Below are 23,561 nucleotides of genomic sequence, written 5' to 3'. Positions count from 1 at the left end.
TGCAATGTCGCTACCCTGGTCCCAAACCAGAGACCAGGTGTGGGACAGGGGAGGAGCGAGGCAGGAGGGCGCCGCCTCTGCGCTGAAGGACGCGGGTGGGTGAGGGGCCCTCGCGCACCGGTCGGAAGGTGACCAGGCGGTGGGGGTGGGTACGGAGCGCAAGTGGGGGCGTGGAGGCTCTTAGATCAGGGACAGGTGAGGGGAGGACCCGCCAGGGGGAGGAGCCGCTACCCGCGTCCTGCTGTCGGGGCTCCCTCCCGTCGCGGCTCCGCTATAAAACCTGGGTCGGCAGGACCGCGGACCCCCGGCGGCCTCTTCAGCGCGCGGTCCCCGGCTCGGCGGCGTCGTCACTCCTGCGCAGGATGCGGCTGCTGCCGGCGCTCCTGGTCCTCGCCGCCGCCCGGCCCTGGGCCCGCGCAGGTGAACGAGGGCTTCGGCCCCGGGACCCCTCGGTGGCCCTTCCGTGGCCCCTCGGTGCTGGGGCCCCGCGCCCCCCGCCAAGGCTGCGCCCGCGGGCGATGGGGCGGCGCGGGCGGCGGGAGCGGAGAGGCGCGGGCGGCCGGGCGCGGCGGGCGCGGGGCAGCGGGTGCAAAGCGTGTGCGCGACTGCGGTGTGCGGGGCCCGGGGCCCTTCGCTGGGCGCCGTGCGGGTCCGGGGCAAGGATGCGTCTCTGAGCCGCCGCGGCGCGCGCCTCCGTTTCTTACCCTTTCTGGTGTTCCTCCGTCTGTCGTGGGTCGCTGTCCGTCCGGCGGGGGCTCAGTGCTTGGTGGCTGCCCCCGGCCCGGGGCAAGGACAACAAACTGGGTGCAGTGGGGCCCGCTCATCCCCGCTTCCCACCCTGGGTGCCTTGTCCCCGGACGCTGCCAGCACCCTTCACCTCCAGAACTGTGTAGGGAGCCTGGAGGGGGACATCCGGAGACCCGAGCCAAGCCGGTCTTTCCGGCCAGGGTGATTTTCGTTTAAAGATTAATGGTGAGGCCGAGCTCTTAATTATTCGCCTATGTGGAACGTGGCAGGAGAGGGGTGTTAATATTTGATAAGGAGCTGAAGGCGCCTCCAGCGTCCGGGCACAGGGATCCAATCTGGCACCTTTTCTACGACCCCACGGGGGTCCCCATCTCCTTGGAAGGAGGCCCCCATCTGCCAGTCCCCATCTCAGCTACCCCTCGGATGGTCCTTGGGGTCCACCTGGCCGAATCTCCTCTCTAAAGCTAGATGCTCCTCTCTTGGAGTCATGGGTGAGGGCTGAGGGTGCCCTCAGCAGCAGAGAAGGAGACCCTCAGCTGGCCCATGGTGGGGTATGAGGGGCATCCTGCAGCAACTCCCGGCCTCTTCCTAGGAGAGGAGGAAACAGAAAAGGCGGGATGTGAACATTTTAACATGTAGGGTTGGAGGTTTGAAACCTACTTAAGCTGCTGGGCTTGTAGAAAGAGAAATGCTTTGCAATTAATGAGGCTGCTTTGTAGCTGTGTGGCTTTGGGTCACTTCCCTCCTGGGTAAGTCAGTTTCCTCCTTGGGTAAGTCAGTTTCCTCGCTTACAAAACAGAGAGTAATCTGACTCAGGTATTGTTCTGAGGATTCAAATAAGACGGTGGGAGTAGGTGCTTAGTGCCGTGCCTGTGTGGCACATAGCAGGCACTCCGTAGCCACATGGCCTGGACTCCGCCAGCCAGGGCTCTCTCTCAGCCGCCCCCTCTCACAAGCTGTGCTCCCCTTAAGCGCGGGGGCTTTCTGACTGGGAGCTGCCGAGGGTCCTGCCTTCCCCCCCCACCCCGCCCCATTTCATCTCCTAGGGGACCTGAGGCTGGAGAGTGACCAGGCTGTACATCGACGTCCTCAGACCATCTTCTGCCAGGGAGAGAGGAGGGGAGAGGGTCATAGGCCCCTTCAGAGTCCCAGACCTAGCCAGGAGCTGCTGAGACTTTGCCCAGGGCATCTTCGGGTTTCGCTGAGCTGGTTTTCAGGATTCCTCCCTCCCCCTGGAGTGGGAGGGTGCGGTGAGCAAGGTCCACCCGAGAGAACTTCTTCAATGAGCTCTAAAGCAGGGGGCTGGGGTGGTGGGTACGTCAAGGGTGGGGGACAGTGACTGGGTGACTGGCGATGGTTGTTAGTTCTCTCACTCCATCTCTGGTCAGGGCAGATGGACTAGGCAGCATCTGAGCTTGGAGCCAAGACCTGTGGGTAGCTCCTCTCCTTCCCAGGTCCTCTAGGAAGTGGCCTGAGAGAACTGGCTGGTAATTATCTGTAAGGGCTGCTCCCTCATGAACCAGTACAGGAGTCTGAGCTGCTCCGTGACCCTGCCACCACTTGCCTAAAAACCAGCCCCTACCTTCAGCCTTTAGATACAGACCTGACCCCCAGCCTTGGCCTCATCAACATCACATTTTCCTGGCTTCTGCTTCCTAAAGAGGGTAGTTTCAAGAGCATTCAACCAAGTGGGTCAAAAGTCTCTGTGATTAAGACAGTGGATCAGAGGTCACCATGACAACCCTAGGAGCTGTAGCCAGAAGCAGGGAGGAGCAAATTCCTCAGAAAAGCTCAGCCTGGACCAGCTGGGCTCCAGGGAGGCTGACAGGGGTTCCACCCATCAGAGCTGGCTCCTGAGGGTTCCGGCTCAAGCCAGGCTTCCCCTGAAAACATCTTCCCCCTGGGTATCAGTCACCAGGAGGGGCCAGCTCTACCTCAGATGCGCCTTCTGCCTTTCAGGACCTCTGAGACCCAGGAGAATCATAACAGGAAGCCTTTCACGGATGCAAATGACCTCCCATCCAGTGTGTCCTTAGACACTGCCTCTGGGAGATCAGTGGCGGCTCCTTCTGCCTGAGGAAGGAAGGAAGAAAGTGGGCTCAGAAAAGTTAATGAACTCTCTTGCAGAGAATAAGCAAGAGTCAGAGCCAGGACTGGAGGCCGGGTGGTGGGCTCCGGCATCAGAGTCTGCCAACACGCAGAGACGGGCCTGGATGGGAAGTGGCCACTGTCCTTTGCAGAGCTGACCCTCGTCAGGCTTGCCCAGATGCAGCAAGTCCCAGGGTCAGCAGAACCCTGTCCCGGGCAGGGGGTGGACTGGCCAGGGGAAGACACTGCAGGCATTGTTCATCTCTGAAAGAGGCTGTGTCAGCAAAGTAGGCACAGCATTTGATCCAGACCTGGGAGACTGGGAAACCCCAGGTGGCTCTGAAGGGCCCAGAGTGCGGGGTGGCCAATTTCCTATAGGTGCTCAGTCTCCTGGCCTTCCTCCCAGCCCCTGCTGAGAACCTGCCCCCTCTCCACCCCATGCCCATTGCAGGGACCCCAGAGGAGGTGGGCTTGGGTGGGGATGGATGTGCTCAGAGGCCTTAGCTCAGGCTGAGCAGGAAGCTCTGCTTTTCTTAGGAATTTCCTCATCCCTGAGTTCTTTCCAGATCACTTCATTTCTCTCCTTGACTTTGGCCATCTGTGCCCTGACAGGAGGTTGAGGAGGGGAGGGAGGGAGGAAGCCAAGGAGAAGGGAAGGACTCGTCAGGGACTTGACTAAATTCCAACTGCCTGGAGCACTCTCTACCGTCTCTCATTTAATCCTCCCCACAGTCCTATGAGGTGGATGGTATTAGTTCCATTTTACAGACAGCAAAACTAAGGCTCAGAGAGATTAAGTGACTTGTCCCCAAACCCACAGCTCCTAAGTGGCCCAGCTAGAATTCCAGCTCTGATCAAATGCTTTGTCCACCCTGCTGACACAGACTTTCTTTTAAAAATCAATAGAGTAATTTTAGAGGCGTTTCAGGTTTACGGAAACATCAAGCAGAGAGCACAGAGGAGAGGGTTCCCATGTGCACGGTTTGCCCTGTTGTCAACATCTTGCATTAGTGAGCTACATCCATGATGCAGCCTTTTTTCAGAGATGCTGGTTCTCCTGTCCGGAGGCGAGTGGGGGATTGGAAGGCAAGTCTGTCTGGTCCCAAACACCAGGACTGCAGGTTGGAGGGACAGGGGAAAAGACCTAGCCGCCTTCCTCCCTGCAGGACTGTGAGAGTTTAGACAAGAATGGGTCTTAATAGCACAAGAGGGTGTGTTCCAGGGAGGGACTAGCCTAATCTCCCTCATCATCCCATCAACTCTGGGAAAGCAGCCAGGCTGAACTTGGCTGTATTGTCCTGGGGGGCCTCCTCTTCCCCTCTCACCAGCCTCCCTTCCAGGTTTGAGGGAGGGGATGCAAGGAGGGAGGGGGAGGCTGAGGAGCAACAGGTAGAGAGTGTCCAGGCTAGCCCCTGGGGAGAGCTGACCCGCCTTGGAGGGCCCCTCAAGGGCTGCTGGCTGTCTGGTCTGCCTTCTCTGAGGACAGTGCCCTGGGCAAGGGGACCTGTGGATTGGCTGTGGGTCAGGGACGCCTGGAGCCTGGCTGTTTCGACTGCCTCCTTCTCCATCCCTACAGTTTCTTCTTAAGACTCCTTCCCCTGGGCCCTCTGTCCCCCAGGATGCCACCCCAGGAATGCTCTATCCCATCTCAGGCCAGGTTCTGACTCCAGGGATATTCCCAGCCTCTGGCCCACTGTGTACACACACACACACACACACACAGTTGCTTGTGTGCACACAGTTCACTGGCACTCATAGGGACAGATGTGTGTGTACACAGATACACTGACATGCTTCTGCACAGGCCTCACATCCTTCCTCTCTCTGTTCCAGGGTCACACTGGTGCTACCAGAATCAAGTCAAACCCTCCAACTACACCTGCTTGGGTAAGTGCAGCGAGTCTCCAGGTTGAAATGGAGACCCAGGGAAGGTGGGAAGGATGAGGTGATGGTGGCCCCAGTCAGATATCAGCTCCTAACACACACACACACACGCACACACACACACACACACACACACACTCTCTCTCTCTCTCTCCCTCTCTCTCTCTCTCTCTCTCTCTCTCTCTCTCTCTCTCTCTCTCTCTCCTGGTGCTCAGGGCACAGGGAACATAGAGTGACCTGAGTTTTTACTGGGACCTCCTGTCATCGTCTCTGACACCAAGAGAGTCAGTCCTCTGGTCCTCTGAAATAAATCAGGAGCAGCATCAAAGCGAGAAATTCATTTTGCTCCTCTCATAACAAAATGGAGAGTTGATTCTGTTCCAGTGACACCCCTGCGTGTGGGCCTGCGTGGCAGTTCTTTGTACTTTTTCAAGCGCTGCCCAGTTTCCTGCAATCTGCTTTCCTCCCACCGTTGCTGTTTTGGTGACTGGACAGTGCTCCCCAACCCCCCGGCCCCGCTCACTGGTGTGGGAGGTCCTGGGTGCAGGGGGCTGGGCTCCCCTGGGGCTCCTTCCCTGCCTCCCAGGGCTCAGATAAAGCTTAGTGTCAAGTCACGGGGTCCTTTCACAAGCGGCCCTTCCAGGGGACTCCACTGCTTCCACGCACTCTCCCATCAACCTCCTTTGAACTTCGGAACCCCTAGGAAGCAGGTTATCACGGAGCTTTCCTTTCACAGCCCAGCATCTGAGGTGGTCCCCTACCCCAGAGCTCACACCCTAGTCCTACCCTGTCCACACCACGCCTTGCTGGTTTTGTGTGAGTGTGAGTGTCTGAGGAGGGAGAGGGGTGAGGGTGGAGTTCTGTGCTGGGCATCCCCCCAGCACAGCCTGCCAGCCATCCAAAGACCTTGCTGCCTTGAGCTGGGCCTGACCTGAGTGGGGTGGAGGATGCCACACCTCGGTGCCAGGCGCCCCTGACTCCCAGCCCACCCTCCCTCCCTGCTCAGGGCCGGACCAGTGGGGCGATAGCTGCCAGAATGACCGCCAGTCCCCCATCAACATCGCCACTGCCAAGACACTGCTGGACCCAAACCTGGGACCCTTCTCCTTCTCCGGCTATGACAAGAAGCAAAAGTGGGCCGTGCAAAACAATGGCCACTCAGGTAGGTCTCAGATGGGCTGGATGCAGGCCCCGGACCGCAGGGGCACGGGATCCTGGGACCCAAGTTCCCCAGGGACTGGAGGGTTGGGCTCCTCCTGGCAGGGCACACCAGGTTGTCCACTTTTGCTGAGGAGAGGCTGAAAATCCCTGGGAGGGTGGGGTGGGGAAAGCAGGGTGGACTTTGGAAAGGAGGGAACATTCTATCAGTATTTTCAATCCTGTATCAGAGCAATCTGTAGTGGGGGAGGGGACAGGTTCTAGGAAGAAGGGACAGCATGGCACAGAGGCGTGAAACAGCTTGGGGTGTTCAAAGGGCTGCATGTGGCCCCACGTGCATGGAGGACAGAGCCAGCCCAGGGTCAGTCCAGCTGGGCCTGGGGCAGGTTGCCCAGGGCTGAGGAGTTTGGATGTGGCCCTGGGAACACTGGGGCACCACGCGTGGAGGGGGTTGAAGCACGGGCAGGACCGGGCTGAGTTGCATGTTTGGGCAGTGAGGGGTGTACAGAGGGAGAGGCAGACAGGGAGGCCGAGGAGGGGGCCAGGGGAAGGTCCAGGCTGTACCACTGTTCCTGTCCCTTCAGGCCCGGGACCGTAGCCCATGAAGGGTGCGAGGTAGGAGAGAAGGTCCTGCTTGGCTGGAGCTGGGATGAGGGGCTGGGAGAGGCTGGGGGAGGTGGGTGCGAAGACTCTGCCTCCTCCTGTGCCCTCCAGTGATGGTGTTGCTGGGGGCCGAGGCCTCGATTGCTGGAGGAGGACTGGCCGCCCGGTACCGGGCCAAGCAGCTGCACCTGCACTGGTCCAAGGTGCTGGACTGGGGCTCGGAGCACAGCTTCGACGGGGATCGCTTTGCCATGGAGGTGAGGGACCTCTTCCCAGGTGGATGCCTTGGCTGGGCTCTGGGTATACTTGCCTTGGGCAAGAAGGAGGGTCCAGCACCCTGACAGGTTCTCTCTCCATCCCTCTCACCCCTTACCAGATGCACGTGGTACATGAGAAAGAAAAGGGGACATCAAGGAACACGAACCAGAATCAGGACCCCAAAGATGAGATCGCGGTGCTGGCCTTCATGGTGGAGGTGGGGCTGCCGTCCCTCAGGGCTCGAGGCGCTGCTTCTTAGGATCCAGAGACCTGGGATCCCAGCAAGGCGGGAGGGGCTGGAGAAGCTCCGACTTCCCCTCTGTTTCTCAGTGACTTGTACCTCCCCATGTGGGGAGCCCAGGGCCTTTGAGGGCCTCAGTCCCAGAAGCTGCGTGCCCGCCCCACCCCAGACTGGGAGAGTGAACTGGTGGTCTCCACCGGCTCCCCACAAGCCTCTCTCAAGCCCCTTTCCCTCCTGTTCCAGGCCGGATCCGAGAATGTTAACTTCCAGCCCCTGGTGCAGGCGCTGTCTGACATCCCCAATCCCAGTGAGTCAGGAGGCGGGGGGCTGGGGGAGGGGAGAAGACTTCTTCCTACAGAATGAGGTCTGGATGGTGGAGGAGCCTGTACTCTCAGAGTGAGGTGTGTGAGTCTCCCCAGATATGAACACCATGCTGAAAGACAACATCAGCCTCTTCGACCTGCTCCCCAAGAAGGAGAAACTGAGGCACTACTTCCGCTACCTGGGCTCGCTCACCACACCAGGCTGCGATGAGAAGGTGGTCTGGACCGTGTTCCAGGAGCCCATTCAGCTCCACAAGGACCAGGTACACGGGGCCCGGCTGAGGGTGCAGCCTCCCCTGCGTCAGCTCCTGGAAACTGTCCCTTTGCGGGGGGCCCCAGGCAGTCTGGGGCTCAACAAGCCCCCAGGCGAGGCTAATGCAAGCTCAAGCTTGAGAACCACTGTTCTCTGGTAACAGTGATGATAGTGATAGTAATCACAGGCCCTCAAAGCCCAGAGCTGCGAGTCCCCTCTGCTTAGGACACGCATGGGAGCTGAGCCCCCATGGATGCAAACCACTTTACATCCCTGATTCTTTTCCTCTGCACAAGAACCTGAGGGGGCTCAGAGAGGCCAGGCGACTGGCCTGAGGTCACACAGTGAGGAGTGTAGCTCCGCCAGCTTCATCCCTCCCTGCTGAGCCCTGTGCCTTCCACAGATCCTGGCATTCTCTCAGAAGCTGTATTATGACAACGAGAAGAAACTGAAAATGACAGACAATGTCAGGCCCCTGCAGCCCCGGGGGCAGCGCCAGGTTCTCAGGTCCCAGGCCCCGGGACGGCTGCTGCCCTTGCCGCTGCCCGCCCTGCTGGCCCCCGTGCTCACCTGCCTGACAGCAGGCTTCCTCCGATGACGACTCATGTTTGGACACCTGACCTCTGGTCTCAGCCCTTAAGAGGGCTTGAGCCTCTGTTCCTCAGGCTTCCCGGGTTGGACTTTGGTGATGATTAAAACAGGGACATGTTTTTTGGGAAACCTCTCTTACGTCTGTTTTTAGTTCCCACAACTACTGCTGCCCTGCTCCCCTCAACCCACCCCAGCATGCCAGGGTGGGGCCTTAGGGCCTGGAGATTTCTTCTGAGGCGGCACCCCTCCCACCTTTGTGAATTCCCCGTTGACACCCCAATTGGAGAGATGCCGAAGGGACCTCAGAGCTCCAACACAGCCACAGCTGGAGAAGTTCCAATCCAGCCTTTCATTATATAATGGGGGAAGCTGAGGCCCAGAAAGGAAAGGAGGCTGGGTGGAGGCCACAGAGTGAGGCCACGGCAGAGCCAGCTGAGAGCCGGCCAGCACCTTCCACCCTGTACTAGTGGTGGAGAGTGCGGGTCCTGTGTGGGTACAGCCTAGGTGGGGTGGGTAGTGGGGTTCATTTATTTGCCCCAGTGTTTCTTGAGCATCTATGTTCTAGGCACTGGGGCTGTGGCGGGGAATGAGACAGACAAAATGCCTGTCCTCCTGGAGTTCACAGTCTAGCAGGAGACACTATAAATAAAGAGACACATTGTATACCGTATCAGATGGCTGTGGTCAATCAGTGGGAAGGGGCATCCATCAGAAGACTTGCAGGAGCCAATGGGGGGAGGCCACCTGGAGGCCAGCAAGTGTTCATGCATGGAGGGAGGGAGGGAGGGAGGGAGGGAGGGAGGGGGAGAGAGACAGTGGGCAAGTGAGGAGGGTGGGGAGGGGGAAGGGGGAGAGGGGAGCGGGGGCCGTGGTGCAGGGGCTGCAGGGGTGAGGCGTACGGGGAGCAGTTAGGACTGATGCCTCATCCAGGAGCTACTGGGTCACAGGTGAATCCAAGGGTCTTTGGCCCTTGAACTTAGGAGCTTTCAATGAAGGCATACCTCCCCCACCCCAAGATCCTGTCTCTAATGGCTTTTTCCTTTCTGGGGCCCAAGAAGGGAGTGAGACTAGGAGGCAGCAGGTGCAGAGAGGAGGGTCCAGAAAACAGGGAGAAAGAAATAAGGGCCCCACAGGTAGGTCCCAGGCCAGCTGGGCCCAGGGGGCCAGGGGTTGAGGGGCCTCAGGCTCCGGGACCTCATCATCTAGGGCAGGGCTGGAGTTTTGGAGGACCGTGAGATGGATTTTAAGAATGGATTTTGGGGGCTTCCCTGGTGGCACAGTGGTTAAGAATCTGCATGCTGATGCAGGGGACATGGGTTCGAGCCCTGGTCCGGGAAGATCCCACATGCCGCAGAGCAACTAGGCCCGTGCGCCACAACTACCGAACCTGAGCTCTAGAGCCCACGTGCCACAACTACTGAGCCCACGTGCCGCAACTACTGAAGTCTGCGCGCCTAGAGCCCGTGCTCCGCAACAAGAGAAGCCACAGCAATGAGAAGCCCGCTTACCGCAACCAAGAGTAGCCGCAACTAGAGGAAGCCGGTGCACAGCAAGGACCCAACGCAGCCAAAAATAAATAAATAAAATAAATAAACTTAAAAAAAAAAAGAAGAATGGATTTTGGAGGAGCATGAGAAGAGGGGAAGAGGCCAAGAATGGGCCTTGCTGGGTGGCGAGGGGCCCTGGGGCCGGGGCCAGGTCAGCTGGTGCAGGGACAACCTCTCTGTAACAGGCTTCCCGTCTGGAGGTGATGAGATAGATTCCCACAGGAAGACACAGAGCTAGGTCAGCACACATGGGATTCCACTACCGATGCTGGAAGCCCTGGCTTGCCGTTGGTCTCTGGAGGGGGGCTGGTTGGAGGAGGTGACCTCTAAGCTTTCTCCCACTCAGATACCCTCAGAGTCCCTGACCACCCGCAGCTAGGCTGAGGGACAAGGGCTGCTCCCCTCCATAGCAGCCTCCCTCTCCCTTTCCTCCTTCGTGACCAAGAATAAGCACCCCTCCCTTCACTGCTGACCACACAGCCAGCCTTGGTGGGGGTGTTGGTATTACTGTCACTATGGCAACAGCAGGCAGCTTGTGTCAGCAGGGGGTGTGTGGACACGAACACACACCAGGGAACCTGCCTGGTTCCCACGCAGGCAGGCTGGGGGGTCTAAGCTCCAAGCTGCACCCTCCTCCTCCCCTCCCCCTTTCAGGCTCAGGGCTCTCAGAAGTCTGAACTGCCCCTCCCCCCCAACTACACCCTCAAGGCAACGTTCAGTGAATAATGTGGCAGCAGAACCAGGAAGTCCCAGCTCTTTTCTAGCGAGTAGGGGACTCTGGGCCTCTCCAACCCCCGACTGCAGGCACACGACCCTCCCCCCGGCCCCCCGCCGCCGTCCCTCTGACCCCGCAGTAATAAACCTGGCCAGTGGGGGCCACAACGGGCACAGCTTGTCCCCTGCAACTGGAGGCCAGAGCAGGTGCTGTCAGCGCTCGACTTACAGCAAGGTCACTGCTGGCCAGTCACCCCGGGAGTGGGCAGCCCCTCCCCTGGAATTGGCCCCTGCGCCCTGGAGGCTGAGGCCAGTGAGCTGTGTGTGTGCCCCTGAGAGCCTCCTCTTCTAAGCGGTTTCACTCCCCTTCCCCCGCCAGCCCCCGCCCCCCACCCTCTGCAGACCCCTTCTCTGGAGAAGGTGCTCTAAGCTCCCTGTGCCCAGCCAGCCTGGCTCCTGACACAGCTCCCCCAGAGACGATGGGGGCTACCAGCAGCCCCCAGCCCTACTTTCATTCACTCCTGAGTCCCTGCATTGGGTACAACAACGTACACACACACACACACACACACACACACACACACACACACGAGCACACACACTTCACTGCTGCCAACCAGGGCTGGGGAAGGCTCCATGGCTGAAGGTTTGGGTCACCATCTGACTTCTAGGTCCCTTAGCACAGACCATATGCGCGTTCACTGAATGCCTGCAGGAGCCGCCGTGGGCCACACGACAATCCTATAAGGGAGTATTTCTCCCGTTGCTCGGATGAGGTTGCTGAGGCACAGAGAGGGGTTAGGGGACCTGTCAGAACCCGGGGTCACCTCTCTGCCTCTTGGGCTCCACGGCCAGCTTTCTCTCTGACAGTCATCCAACCTCTGGAACAGGGGCAGGGTGGGGTCTGCAGCGCGCTGTCCCACCCTGTCTCCACATGCTGCTCTGTATCCCTGATGGGCTGTCTCTCTGGCCCCCTGTTTAGATTTGGCACCTGGGAGGGAGCCAGGGGCTAAAAATACTCCCCATGTCTTTAGATGATTCTTAGAAAATAAACTTCCCCATCTTGGCTCTCAGCGTGCACACTTGCTGGCCCCGGTTCCTGTGGCTCTGATCTGCCAGTGTTGGGAGGGGGATAAGGGAAGCAGGGGGTGGGGGGAGTACTAGGGTCTGTAGGGGCCCAGAGTCAAGGGTGGTGGTGGTGGACGTGCCCAGGCGCACACGTAAGTGTAAAGGCTGCTGTGTCACAAAACTCCAGGGGCTGCCTGTACCGAGACTGCATTGTGAGCGCTGCCCCGGTGTCATGGGCCCTGAGGCTCCGTGCTTCTGAGTGGGTTAGGGGTGGAAAGAGGCAGGGAAGCTGGTAACCTTGCAGGGATGGAAACGTGGCTTCCCTGCTACGGGCCTCTTTATCCCCCTGCAAAATGGGCTAAGGTTGGCCCTTCTGTCTAATGGGGACTAGCTGTCCTCAGGCTCCTGCTGGTGACCTTGGGAGGAAGTCCAGGCCCGTGTCTGTGGGTGGGACTCTGCTCCTGCACCTTGCATTACACGAGTTCTAGCGGCTTTGCTTGTTTATCTGAATAGGGACAAAGGCATTATCTCCTCTAGGGACCAAGGACATGTTCCTGGACCCCTGCGCCCAGGGAGGGGCTTCCTTTGGAGGGAGTGACAGGACAGACAAGTCACAAGCCAGTTCCTTCCTCAGAGCCCTCGTCTCAGATGAGACTGGACTCATATTCCAAGTGCTGGCTGCTGAAAAGCCTGGGAGGGTGGGGATAGGCACAGGGGCAGGGAAGGGACGTGGGTACACGGAACAAGATTTTTCTTTCAACAACATTGAGTCTTTCAACAAACACTATTATTTCCTCTGTGCCAGAGACTGATGATTCAGGGAGAGAAAGGCCCATCTGTGCCTTTCTTTCCCCCAGGACTCCCAACCGGAGGGCCTACAAAACATAGGCCGTGAGGGGGGCGCAGGGGCCCCAGACCTGGGGTTTGAGTCCCTTTCCCCTGCTGCCTAGCTCGGTGAGGTGACTTTGGTAATTTAATTCACCATTCTGAGCCTGTTTCCTCATCTGTAAAATGGGGACGGGGACGGTATTTACCTCATAGGGTTGCTGTAAAGATGAAACAAGATGCCTGGCCAGGAGGATGTATTCAATAATTTGTAGTTACTATTACGGTTCTTCTTATTAGAGAGAGAGCACTGAAGGATGGGTAAGGCCTACAGATGGGGAAACACTGGCTGCTTCCAGGGATGGAGCTAGGGAAGGGTGGGCAGAGGGGCGATGCATTGGTTCGCCGCTGGGGTCAGTAGCTGATGTCTGGTGGGGTAGCAGTGCTGCTCCTACCCAAGGGGGGGACCCTCTCATCCCCAGCACACTCACGGGGACTGCTGCTCTGCTCAGACATGCAGGGACGTCCCCCCAGCCCTCCACCCCACCCACGCACAGAGCAGCCCATGAGCCAGACCTCCCAGCCCAACCCTGGCCCAGCGTTGCCTAGGGTCACTCAGGACATCACCAGGAGGAGCCAAGGGGGCCAGTGGAGGCCCAGGCTGCCTGCAGCTCTCCTGTCCCTGCTTTGTTAGGTGGGGTCAGGGTGGGAGCCTGCTCTGCTGCTGCGGGATTGACTGCGCTGGGGACTGGGCTCCTATTTCACCTTCCTCCAGCCCTTCCCCTCCCTCTTCCCAAGGAGCCGCGAACTCACGCACGCATGCGCCCTCTGATCCGTCCTTGTCTCCAGCATGGGCTCTGTCCCTGCTGTCTGCCAGCGGGCCTCTCCTATTCGCATTGGCTGCAGGCTTCCCCCAGCACATGGTCTGGGTGGCTGGACAGTATAAACAACAAATAAACAGATAAACAAGGACATTTTAGTATAAATATATCCCTCCCAAGTAGCATGGGGCACACTTACACTAAAACATTACCTGCTGGTTATCTGAGATTTACATTGCACCGAGTGTCCTGTATTTGGATTTACTGAATCTGATGGCCCTACCCTCATCCCACCTACGCCATGGAAACTGAGGCCAAGAGAGAAGGGTGGGCAAAAGAAGGGACAAGAGGCTGAGACCACCGCCCCTGCCTCCTCCTGGCCCTTCTCCTTCTCCCTCCGGCTGGCCACACCTCCCAGGAACTGCTAGCAGACTGGTTTTCCCTCTGGTGTTTTGGGCTCCCTGTGGGGAGGGCAGCTGGGCCCACCTCAGAAGGGAGCTGGAGCAGGTCCTTCTGCCAGTGGATTTCCTCCCCACTGTTTTCCAAAGAAATGGGAGAGGCCGGTGCCAAGGAAATCTCTTTATCTCCCTTTCCTGGTCTCTGCCCGAGCCGCCCTCGCTGAGCTGGATGTGCCGGGGCTCCCTTCCTGCAGTCGGGCTCCCGCCCATCATGCCAGCCACCTCTCGCGGAAGGAAGCCCTCAGGGAGAGCCTGGCTGCTGTCCCAGGAGGGGTCTGAAGGGGCCTGATGCCAGGATTTTATTTATAAACTGAGTCTCAAGAGGTGCAGGACCCCGACGGGGTTGAAAAGCCCGTCCACGTGACAGCCTGGGGTGCAGGCAGAGAAGGATGGAGACACCTGCAGATAACTGAGTCCGGTCTGTTCAAATCAGATGCTCTTCCTCTAACTCCTATCACTTTGTAATCTCCCCATCTGTTTAACGACCTTTAGCTCTCACTCTTTGCACTCCTGCACTGTTATGAAAGGCCCTTTGTAAGGTAATTTACACCTACTATCTCATCTCATCGTGACAGCAACCTTTAGAAGGTAAACTCCCACTGGAACAGCTGCTTCAGGACAGTGGGGATGTTCACCTGTTTTGTTTCCTGCTCGAGGTGGGCACTGTGATGCATGGCTCAGAGCCCCCTTCAAGGAATGGTGCGTCCCAGCTCTGGGTGCTGTGGCGTGTGGACCTCTTCATCTGTTGGCCTCTCCAGGAAGGGGAGGCTTCCTTGCTCAAGGCCACACTCCTCTCTGCAGACCCCCAGCCATTGACTGACCAACAGGGGAAAAAGTGGGTTAAAGGGCCGGCCCCATTTAGGGTGACCCCAAAGGGCCATTCCAGCATCAGAGCTCTCGGTGGGGCCAGTTGAGGTTAGCACTGGGCCCTCGTGGGTGCTCCATTTCTCTCTCTTCCCTCCCACAGGTGTTGATCCTCGAGGTACTCCTTAATAAACATCCTGCACACGCAACGCCATCGGCTTCCCAGGAAGCCAGCCCCAAGGACATCAAGTGTCCAAACAGTACAGAGCACACGGTGAGCTCTCAATCAATACTTACTTGGAAGAACCCTGGGGCAGGCATTGCTGCTCCTGACTCTACACAAATAACAGTATAATCAGAGCAGCTAACGTTTACTCAGGTGAAACTATTTGACATGCTCTCTATCTCAGTCCTTAGAAAGAGCTTCTGAGATGGGCATGTTCTCCACTTTCAGATGAAGAGATGAGACACGGGACCCAGAGCTGACAAGTAGGAGAGCAGTAGTAGGATTTGGACCCAGACCATCTGATACTCAAGCCTACCCTCTTACCATCCCTTTTTGGAAGGAAACCAAGGCTTAGCAAGGTAAAGGATCTCGCCCCTTGCCAGCCCATGAGTGGCCACGCGATCTACAAGCCCCACAGTCCCTGCTTGAACTGAGTGCTGCTGGCCTGAAAGTGCTTCTAAGGAGTCCTCAGAGGGAAGCTTGGATTTAGAAACCACCGGTCTGGCCAGAGATGCTGGGGACACATGCTGTTCCCTAGATCTTCAATGCTCTCCCTGCCCTTCCCTGCTTGTGGCTTGTCTCATGAGGTCCACACAGCAGCCAAAACCTGGCTTGAAAGTTAACTCCTTTGTGAAGCCTTCCCCGATCCCTGCTCCCCTCCTTCTCCACCAAGATCCCCTAAGGGAAGACTGGAGGATACCCTCTGAGCCATCGGAGGACGGAAGTGTCAGGCCAGGGTTGGTCACGCGGAGGCGGTGGGGGGGGGCGGCGGGAGGGAGGCAGGCAACAAATGTTGTCAGCGTGAGTGAATAAAGGGAAAGATGATAGTAAAGCAGAGAATTAGCAGGCACCATTCCAGCGCTGGGATTAAATATTTACCTTGCCCATCGGGCAATCCTGAGAGATAATCCTGGTTTTCTGAGCTCTATCTATGCAGACTTTCCTTCAGTAACTGAGACAATCAACCTGGTTTTGTTATAGTTTGAACAGCTGTTTCCACATGTGGGGCTAGGGCATACGAGGGGCTTTATTTATTTTATTCATTTATTTTTGGCTGCGTTGGGTCTTCGTTGCTGTGTGTGGGTTTTCTCTAGTTGCGGCGAGTGGGGGCTACTCTTTGTTGGGGCGCATGGGCTTCTCATTGAGGTGGCTTCTCTTGTTACGGAGCACGGCCTCTAGGCATGCAGGCTTCAGTAGTTGTGGCGCATGGGCTTAGCTGCTCCACGGCATGTGGGATCTTCCCGGACCAGGCCTCGAACCCGTGTCCACTGCGCCACCAGGGAAGCCCTGTACGAGGTGCTTGATCCTCGGCTTCTGCTGTTCCCCAGCATCACGTGTTCTCCCCAGTGAATCCGCTTCCCCATCCTTGGGCCCTAAGTCCCTTTGCCCCTCCATCCTGCAGGCCTGGCCAGGCTCCACAAGGCTGCAGGTCAAATTGGGGTTTCACTCTAGTTTCAGCTGTGGCTTCACGTGCAGTCAAGGGTTGAGTCACACTGGAGCTGCTTGGAGGGTCATAGGACCCTCCACGGGTGCTGGGTCTATTGCCTGAGTGGCCTCCTGGGAGGCACCTCTCCTAAGGGAGAGGCATTGGGTGTGACATGCTGGGTCCACGTGAAGCCTCAGAGTTGTAGGGGTGAAGGGATGCGGAGTTTGTTGTGGCCTGTCAGTCAGCCTCTGGGATTCACCGGGGTCGTAAGGGGAATGGAAGTGGCTTATAAAAACCGGAAGAGCAATTTTACCCAAATACTAAGGTAGGGGATGGCAGCTCTGCTGTGGGAACACTCTAGCAGAGTAGAAGGGCCCAGTGGGGGACTCCGATCCTGGTGCCCAGTCTGTGAGGGGAAGTAGTGGTGGTGCTGGATTAGGGGCGCCTAAAAGATCAGGAGGTCCCACCCAGCAGACACCACATGACAGCTGAAAGGACTGGTTCAAGACACATTTAGATACCCTCCAGAGGCTGCATCACTGTGTAGACGGAGAGTGGGATTTTTTTTTTTTTTTTTTTTCCGGTACGCGGGCCTCTCACTGTGGTGGCTTCTCCCGCTGCGGAGCACAGGCTCCGGACGCGCAGGCTCAGCGGCCATGGCTCACGGGCCCAGGCGCTCTGCGGCATGTGGGATCCTCCCGAACTGGGGCATGAACCCGCGTCCCCTGCATCGGCAGGCAGACTCCCAACCACTGCGCCACCAGGGAAGCCCTGAGAGTGGGATTTCTGCAGGAATAATAGTGAGATCCATTGAAACCTGCGTATTCAGAGAGTGACCTTCACTTGAGCCCAAGGTTGCTTTGGCCAGGCCAGCACAGTCGGCACAGAAGCTGGTTCACAGACGCTGTCGCGTGGAATTTGGTGACAGTTCAAGTTCAGGGAGCAGGATATGGCTGGTCTGTGCTCTAGATGAGGAAACGGCTGACTCAACAAATACCCATGCAAACGGGATTAGATGAAACGTTTCGTCCAAGCCTGTGCCGGGCGCTGTGGCCATGCTGCCACTTCCAGGACGTTCCCTTTCTTTTCTAATCAGTCAGGGAGTTTAGATTTCCCTCTACATTTATACTGCTTATGTTCCCAGAGTCCAGATTAGGCATACTTTCTCTCTCCTGACGTATATGAGTTTTGGATTGAGGCTTGACATTTCATTATCATCAAAGGGGAGAGATGAGAAAACCAAAGCTGGGCTCATAAACCCTGGGGAAAAAGACAACGGGCTGCCTCTTTGGGGCTCAGCACAGTCAGAATTGAATGGAAGGCCGCTGAGGAGTCAGCCTGCTGCGTGATTGGCCCACTATGCGGGCTGGATGGACATGTGGTATCTAGTTTAGAAGCCCAGGCTTATGGGCGCAAACACCTAGTTATAAATGGTCAGGCTCGATTGTTCTCCCTCCCTTCCCAGGAAAGGCCAGGAAGGAAAAGGCCTCAGCTGAAGGGGGGAGGCATTGTACTTGGTAGGTCAGGCATCTCAGGTAGCCCGCCTGGCAGGGGGCCCGTGGGGAACATGGGATTCTCACGGCTTCCGTGGCTGGTGGCTGCCTTCCCAAAACCAGTTCATTCAATCCTGGTCTTTCCCATCCTGCCTCTGGCACAATCACCTCCCTGCTAAATCCCTGATACTACCAGGCACTCCAAAGTCCAGTTTGGAGCTAGTGGCCTTGACCTGCCCCAGTCCCAGAGTCCTTTCTTTCTCCCTCCCTGCTCCCACTTTCCCTTCAACACCCCTCCTCCCTCCGTCTGGCTCCTAAAGTCCCTGGGCCTCCAGAGGTGAAGAGAACAAACCTACGAAGTGGGTCTCCCTCAAGAGTCACTGAATGGCTATTTGCTCCCAAGAGTTTTTCATCTTCCAGGAAGAGGGAGAGGAGGCTGCTTTCAGGACACCTACTTCCTCTCCTTACATAACAATAATACTTTGCATTTGCATAAGCGTTATTGGTTGTAAAAGGGGTTCACGTTCACTTTCTCATTCAGTGATTATCACAATACGATAACCTCACTGATTCTGTTTCCTCGTTTATAAAAAGAGATGATAATGCATCCCTCACAGAGCTGTGGTGAGCATTAAAGAATGAATGAAACATGCATAGCTTGGGGTCTGGCAAACAGTAAATGTCCATTTAATGGTCAAGTGCCCTCTTCAACTTTTCTCCCGATTCCAAGGGCAGAACTATCCTTTATGCCACATAGTAAGTGCTCAATAAACATTTGATGTATGAATGATAAACTCTGCCCTCTCCTTTTCCCATATCTCCCAAAGTGAGAGGATGTTTATTTGCAAATCCAAGCCGCAGGGAGTTCTGCAAACAAGGAGTGGCAGCAGTGACTTTCTCCAGCCAACAAGGTGAAAGGCCACAGGCCCTGGGGCTGGGTCCCTACAGTTGCCCTGCCACAGGCTGCTCCAGTAGTCTCTGCAGCGGGGGAGGGAAGTTGACTGGCCTTCACTCTAGTTGGCTGGCTTTTCCTCCCTGCCCAGCCAGATGTACTGAGAGTAGCAAAATGGCTTTGGAAAGGCCCACCCTGCTGGCACGGCGATTTCCAGCAGAAAATGATAATGCTCTCCTGTTGAAATCGAGCAAGACCCCATGGGCCCTCCTGGGTACAAAAGCCCCTCCATGCCCACCGTTTCTTTTTCTTTCTTTTTTTGGCTGTGCCACGCGGCTTGTGGAACCTCAGTTCCCCCACTGGGGATTGAACCTGGGCCCTCAGCAGTGAAGGTGCCAAGTCCTAACCACTGGACCGCCAGGGAATTCCCTGTGCCCCCTGTTTCTTGTTTGTAGAAGCAAGCTGTGGTCTCCTAGGCCTTCCCTGAGTTCCAAAGAGCAGATTCAAGCAATGACCAATTAAGGAAGAGAGGGAATACAGAAACAAAGGAAAGGCAGTCAAGAAACAATAGTTCAGCTATGAAACAGTCCTAATTCCTCCTGAAGGGATATACATAAAAATCTGACACATACCTTTGAATTGTTCTGCAGAAACTAAGACCCACATGTGGTGGAGGAAGGCGACTGCATGCTGACCACAAGCATGTAGACCCCAGGGGGTTGACGTTGTCACGAAAAGCTTCACCCTGTTACCACGCACCGGAGGACTGAGCGTCAGCTGATCACGCACCCCAAGACCCCGCCCCTTTATCCCGAAAAACCTTGCGCCCAGGCCAGCCGGTAAAGCGGATTTGAGACAAACTTACGTCTCCATCTTCTCGGTTGCCACCCTCTCTATCAATAAACCTTCCTCTGCACCAAACTCCGGTATTTCGGTTTGTTTGGCCTCAGCACCGGGTACTTGAACTTGGGTTCGACAGCACTGTTGCTGGGGACCATTCTCCGGGAGCTCTTCAGGGATCAGCACTGCATCATGATCGACTTTTTTTTTTTTTTTTTTTTTGGCCGCACAGCGAGTCTTGCACAGTTCCCCAACCAGGGATCGAATCCGGGGCCACGGCAGTGAAAGCCCCAAGTCCTAACCACTGGACTGCCAGGGAATTCCCCATGATCGACTTTCTGAATGCTTTAGTGTCCAAGGTGCTTAATTTTTATAAACAAATTTTTAAAAAATTTATTCATTTATCTATATTTGGCTGCGTTGGGTCTTCATTGTTGCGCGTGGGCTTTCTCTAGTTGCAGCGAGCGGGGGCTACTGTTCGTTAGACTGCGTGGGCTTCTCATTGCGGTGGCTTCTCTTGCTGTGGAAAATGGGTTCTGGGCGCGCGGGTCTTCAGTAGTTGTGGCTCGCGGGCTCTAGAGCGCAGGCCCAGTAGTTGTGCGCATGGGCTTAGTTGCTCCATGTCATGTGGGATCTTCCTGGACCAGGGCTCAAACCCGTGTCCCGGGCATTGGCAGGTGGATTCTTAACCACTGCACCACCAGGGAAGCCCCCAGGTGCTTTACTGAACATCTGATCCAGAGTTCCCAGAGGCTGCTCAAGCAGCACCCCATCCCCCACCCTCACTTCAGCCTGAGCAACTCCAACCTCACCTGCTTCAGCTATAGGTCCTTCAGATAAAATACAGTTGGAGGGAGCTTCGCTGGTGGCGCAGGCCTCCAAGGATCTTGCACACGGCCACCAGCCCACTCTCCCTCCTGGCCCTCCTCTCCTCCGTTCTCGGGGCCACACTAGGCGGGCTCCTTTCTCTGGCTTGCCTTCCTTCTCTTTTTTCCACAGCCCTTCTAGTTTTCCTCCCATTTCCTGCCTGTTTCCTTCTTTCTTTTTCCTCTACTTCCTTTGATCTTCTTGGAGCACTTGAAGCCTAGTTTCCACCTGCATTCCTCTTGGGCTTGTGGTAAAGTCCAAAGTTCATTATCAAGAGAAATTTCAGAAGTGGATTGTGTATTTGAAAAAGAGAAAGTTAAGTTACAGAAAGCACAAATTTGTTTATAACTAAGTGGTCTCAGATTAGTGTGTACTTAATGAAAACCATGGGAAAATGTTTTGCAACCATACCAAAATACTTGGCAATGTGAAACACTTTTATGAGAGCAGGTCTGACCTTCTCAGGCCTTCCCAACATGCTTCTCCTGCTTGTTATCTTCTACTATATGCCCCTCGTGCACCTTCAGCTCACCTCAAACGGCCTCCACAGCCTCTGGAACGCACCACCTCGGCTCCTTTTGCTGTTCAGACCACTGCACTGCTCTGCACACTTCTGACAAGAAAATCCTGGTCTTGCTTCATGGCGCTGCTCACTTCCCTTTCCCGTATGGTTTTCCCTAAGTACTCTGCCAACAGCTACTGTCTAACGTCCTCAGTCAGCACGTCATCAGAGACAATTATACCTACCAATCCTCCTTAGGTGTATGCATATGCATATCATCTTTCCCTAATTAGACCGGAAGTAATGATTCATTCCCTGGAGCAGTGGTTTCCATAAATGACCAATCTGCAGGACAGTGCCAACTGGCTACAAAAGAATCTCCCCTGAGGAACTTATCAAAATGCAGATTCTGGGGCTTCCCTGGTGGCGCAGTGGTTAAGAATCCACCTGCCAATGCAGGGGACACAGGTTCGAGCCCTGGTCCAGGAAGATCCCACATGCCGCGGAGCAACTAAACCCATGCGCCACAACTACTGAGCCTGTGCTCTAGAGCCCACAAGCCACAACTACTGAGCCTGCGAGCCACAACTACTGAAGCCCATGCGCCTAGAGCCTGCGCTCTGCAACAAGAGAAGCCACCACAATGAGAAGCCTGCACACTGCAACCAAGAGTAGCCCCTGCTCGCCCCAACTAGAGATAGCCCGCGCACAGCAAAGAGGACCCAACACAGCCAAAAATAAATAAATTTATATTAAAAAACGCAGATTCTTGGACTGCTTGGGAGAAGATGATCTCATAAATCCGGGTGTCAATAGGCACAGAGCACAGATGTAATATGACAATGTGGGTGGGACTCTGGAATCAGCACATTTAACAAGCTCCTAGTTGATTTTGATGGTGCTCATGAATTGCCAGGTTGGGAACAGCTGCCCCCAGAGAATCTAGCACAGAGCTCTGTACCTAGAATGTGCTCATATGTCATTAGCTGTATGCTTCTTGACTGGTAATGAACTTGAACATAACATTATTGTTATGTTATACCTGTGTTCTGCTTCTCTAAGTGGGGAAAGAATACTATTATTTGAGTACCCAATAGGTGTCAGGGCCTGTGCCTATTTACATTCATTTATCTATTCCTTATAATAATCCTTTGAAGTAAAGTGATATTCTCATTGGGCATGAGAAATCTGAGGGTCTAAAGAACTTGTTTTAGTGCACGGTTGCTGTAATATAGCAAGACCTAGAATCTCTCCAAATCCATGACCTTTCTACTTACCAGAGGGCATAAAAGTGGTGGCTAGTATCTGGCTTGCAAATATGTTTTACTTGGACAGTACAATGTTTAAAAATGAAAAAACAAACCTGCCAACATGTCTAAATTGGATATTTTGTATATCTGGATTTCTGCTTCTCCTTAGGGGGAAAAAAAAGGTTTGGTCTAACACTGGGGCCCGCATTCCTGCATGGCAACAAATGGAGCCTTTAGAAGGATGTGTGCCCTACAACTCACCACTATTCCCCATTCTCATCCACAGCTGGACCAGCTTCTCTTACACTCTGTTCCCAACCTGGTCCCTATAGGTCTCTGAGTTTGCAACTCCTGCACTCTTATTTACTACCTTGCTTTCCACTGGTAGGAAGTTTGGCAAACCTGAAGTCAGCCTCTTTTTATTGCTCTATCACGTATGGGTCTCTGATCACAGACGTAGGCATGTTTCTGACCTTCTGATTTCAATACTAAGAAACCTGGTGGTACATCATCAAGGAAAGCTGGGATCTCTGTTCCCTAAGCTGCACATTCTGGCTCTAGCCTAGTAAAATTCTATAGTCAACCTTTAAAATAGTTGGAGAAAATGTGGCAATTCATCTACTTGCTCCAATTCAATGGTATCTACAACTAAGAAAAGAACCCATAAGTGAGCAATGCCACCAAGTGGAAGGGAGATTCCATGTTGAACTGCCTTAGCCAGAGAGGCTGATGACCACTCTCAATTTGCAGGGCCATTCAGGAACCAGAAATAAAATGCCTGCCCATCTCTATATGTTGTTTCTTTTCAAGATTGTCTTTTTTTTTCATTAAAATATTATTTATTTTATATATTATTTACCTTCCATGTGCCAGGAACAATGTCTGAGATACAAAGATGAAGATATTCAAGGCTGTCTTTTAAAAAGCCAGAGACACAGACTGCACTTTGGAAGCCGTGCTTCATTTCTGATGACTTTTCTGATCCTTTTTCTGTTTGTTCGTTTCCTTAAACAAGCTACTATTGCTGCTGATTCAACATGTTTCATTCTATACATTTTTAATGTGTATTCCTGTTTTTTGGAGAATGTAAGCAGTGAGCTATCAAATTCTTTTAGTGTCAGTATGGCAAGGAAATACAAAAACCTCCTTGTATAGGACTGATCTCATGGGGGTAGGATTTCACATTCATTGAGCACTTCCCAAGAAACTGTGTCAGGCATTTATATACTTCATTTACTTAATGTAAGCCCCAGAGGTAGGTATTCTGATTTTAAAGGTAAATAGATAGGATTGAATGTGAAGGACCCACAACTCTAAATCTTCGACTCTTCTCAACACTGTCAACTGCCTCCCTGGAGATCTCCCAGAACGACAACCAGGGATATCCCTGGTTTCTCAGAGCCCCCTAGAAATCCAGGATCATCTCAAGGCATTATACAAATAAGAAGTTGGCCTCTTCTTCACCTTATCTCTTAATCTGCAGGGAAACTATTGAGAAACCTCCTTCATCAATTCTCAGTTCCAAACCAGCAAGCCACCCTTCTCCCCAACCCCTTCAACGCCTTCGAAGCAATTTCCTAACAGGGATGTGGGCCAAATTTAATTCAATTTATCCGGTCACTGCAGGTATCTTGTTCTACCTTCAACACAGCTTGCATTCCCTCAGAGACAGAACCTCCAAC

At 55.0% G+C, this 23,561-nt stretch overlaps 1 protein-coding gene across 1 annotated transcript; it reads left to right on the top strand.

The window, feature by feature from the left end:
- Positions 1-161: 161 nt before the first annotated feature.
- Positions 162-8,153, top strand: CA4 (carbonic anhydrase 4; the record flags this gene model as incomplete). Its single annotated transcript, XM_079905712.1, has 8 exons — positions 162-420; positions 4,669-4,722; positions 5,726-5,881; positions 6,592-6,737; positions 6,857-6,955; positions 7,223-7,286; positions 7,399-7,565; positions 7,959-8,153. The coding sequence occupies exons 1-8, from the start codon at positions 363-365 to the stop codon at positions 8,151-8,153; spliced, it is 939 nt and encodes a 312-aa protein (XP_079761838.1). The 5' UTR covers positions 162-362.
- Positions 8,154-23,561: the final 15,408 nt, after the last annotated feature.

Source organism: Stenella coeruleoalba (assembly GCF_951394435.1).
Source record: "Stenella coeruleoalba genome assembly, chromosome: 19".
NCBI classification, from domain to species: Eukaryota; Metazoa; Chordata; class Mammalia; order Artiodactyla; family Delphinidae; genus Stenella; species Stenella coeruleoalba.
Note: the sequence above shows the minus strand (reverse complement) of the source record. Positions and strands in the feature narration are given on the sequence as shown.